Source organism: Nanorana parkeri, unplaced genomic scaffold (genome assembly GCF_000935625.1).
Source record: "Nanorana parkeri isolate BGI_ZX_2015 unplaced genomic scaffold, ASM93562v1 scaffold619, whole genome shotgun sequence".
Lineage (NCBI taxonomy): Eukaryota > Metazoa > Chordata > Amphibia > Anura > Dicroglossidae > Nanorana > Nanorana parkeri.
In genome coordinates, this window is record NW_017306887.1 from 720,763 (window position 1) to 722,346 (window position 1,584).

The window sequence follows — 1,584 nt, forward strand, 5'->3', positions numbered from 1 at the left end:
ATAATTAAAATGATATATATTATATATAACGATATTACTATGTCATTGTAATTTCACCCAAGGGTAGAACTACCCCTTACAGAAGCCAAGTTAATTTATAAAAACATTAGTAAGTTAAGGAAGGAAAGAATATCCGGGACTGCCCAGGTCTCACATCTCTTTTTACTTTCTGCGATGGCTTTTCAAAGTGCTACAAATGAATCCAGAGGTACTCATCGAATTGAAAAAATGTTATTTATAAAGTCTTTTTTTAATCCATTTAATGCTGGTTAAGACTGCCTCTCCCCATAAAGTCTGCTAACACATCCGCTGATTTGATATGTCAACCCTCTTATGAAGCGCTGTCATAAAGTAATGATAATGTCTCTCTTCTTTCCTTTGTAGTGGAACATCCTGACAAAATGGCTAATGACCAAGGTACGGTGGCCCCATTCTGTCAAGCTTTCCTTAGAAAATCAATGCCGTGTTCTGTGTGTGTGGCAGTGATGTGAGTCCTTGCGACACCCGTCCGTTTTTTTTTTTTCACCTGGTCCGCACACCTGATTAGGCAGACGCCAACGCGCTAATTAATCTCGTTAATGATGTTCGGCTTGGAGGAGGCAGCCGAGGCTTTGATGGGAGAGATGTAAATATTCTTGAGAGGAAATTGTTTTGTCTCTTTTCTGGAGGGCCAATTAAAATGTCAAGCTTCTTTGTATGAAATAAATTTTTGCCTCTCTCCCCGTGCTTCTGAATAATTCACATTAAGCATAATTAAGCTGCGCATAATTCCTAGGCGTCCGGGGCTCGCTTCCATTGGCTGAGGAGTGTATTTACTGATTTTTGTATTTCGAGTCGTTAGTAAATTATTCTGCTCTGCCAGACGGGGTTTGGCTTTATATTTCACTTGCTTTCTTCTGTGGAGAATTTGTATTATTTCGCAGTCTATGTATGGGCCATTTTGATGGTGGTTTGAAATGTTTTACCAAAATTGCCTGTCTCTTTTGTAGCTTTAAGTAGGAAAACCAGACAAATAGAAAAAAAAGTCACCTGTTATGAATTTGTGAAAAAAAAAAACATTTAAAGTGAAACTAAATAAACTAAAAAAAAGTAAAAAAAAGATAAATAAGCAAGTGGCAAGTGTAGGTTTCCAAAGGAATAAAAGAGTATTTTTGATTGACTGTTTGGTGCAGCTCTGTGCATCGGGCTCCAGCTAAGTTGCACATCTTCCATGCCCATGCTCGGCACTGCCCAGCCTCCATTAGGGACTACATGTCCCATGATTCAGTGCAAGCTAACACGGCGCATTTCTTGGCAACAGTTAAGAAAGGGGGAGGAAGTGGAGGTAGTGCATATGTTGGTCCTCGCTCTAACAGTGGGGGACATATGTTGATAAAAGATTAGGCGGTATAGTGGGAGGAGAAACCAGCAGGGCACAATGGGCAGTATGTCCTTTCTGTAGCTCTGCTCAGGAGTGACCGATTCGGTGTCTACTCTAGAAATTATATGGAGGCAGGAAGAGAAAAAAGTAGCCACCAGGAAACAGGAAGTACTGCATCTCAGTTTTTGTTTTTTTTATATATATATATATAAAATTCAAGAGCC

General features: G+C 39.6%; 1 protein-coding gene across 1 annotated transcript in view; it reads left to right on the forward strand.

Annotated features, from left to right (window-relative positions):
* Positions 1-1,584, forward strand: part of DCC (DCC netrin 1 receptor) — a 410,882-nt gene that overhangs the window by 350,186 nt on the left and 59,112 nt on the right. The window contains exon 21 of the mRNA XM_018562973.1: positions 385-417. Coding sequence (XP_018418475.1) covers positions 385-417 — 33 coding nt within the window. The remainder of the gene's footprint in view (positions 1-384; positions 418-1,584) is intronic.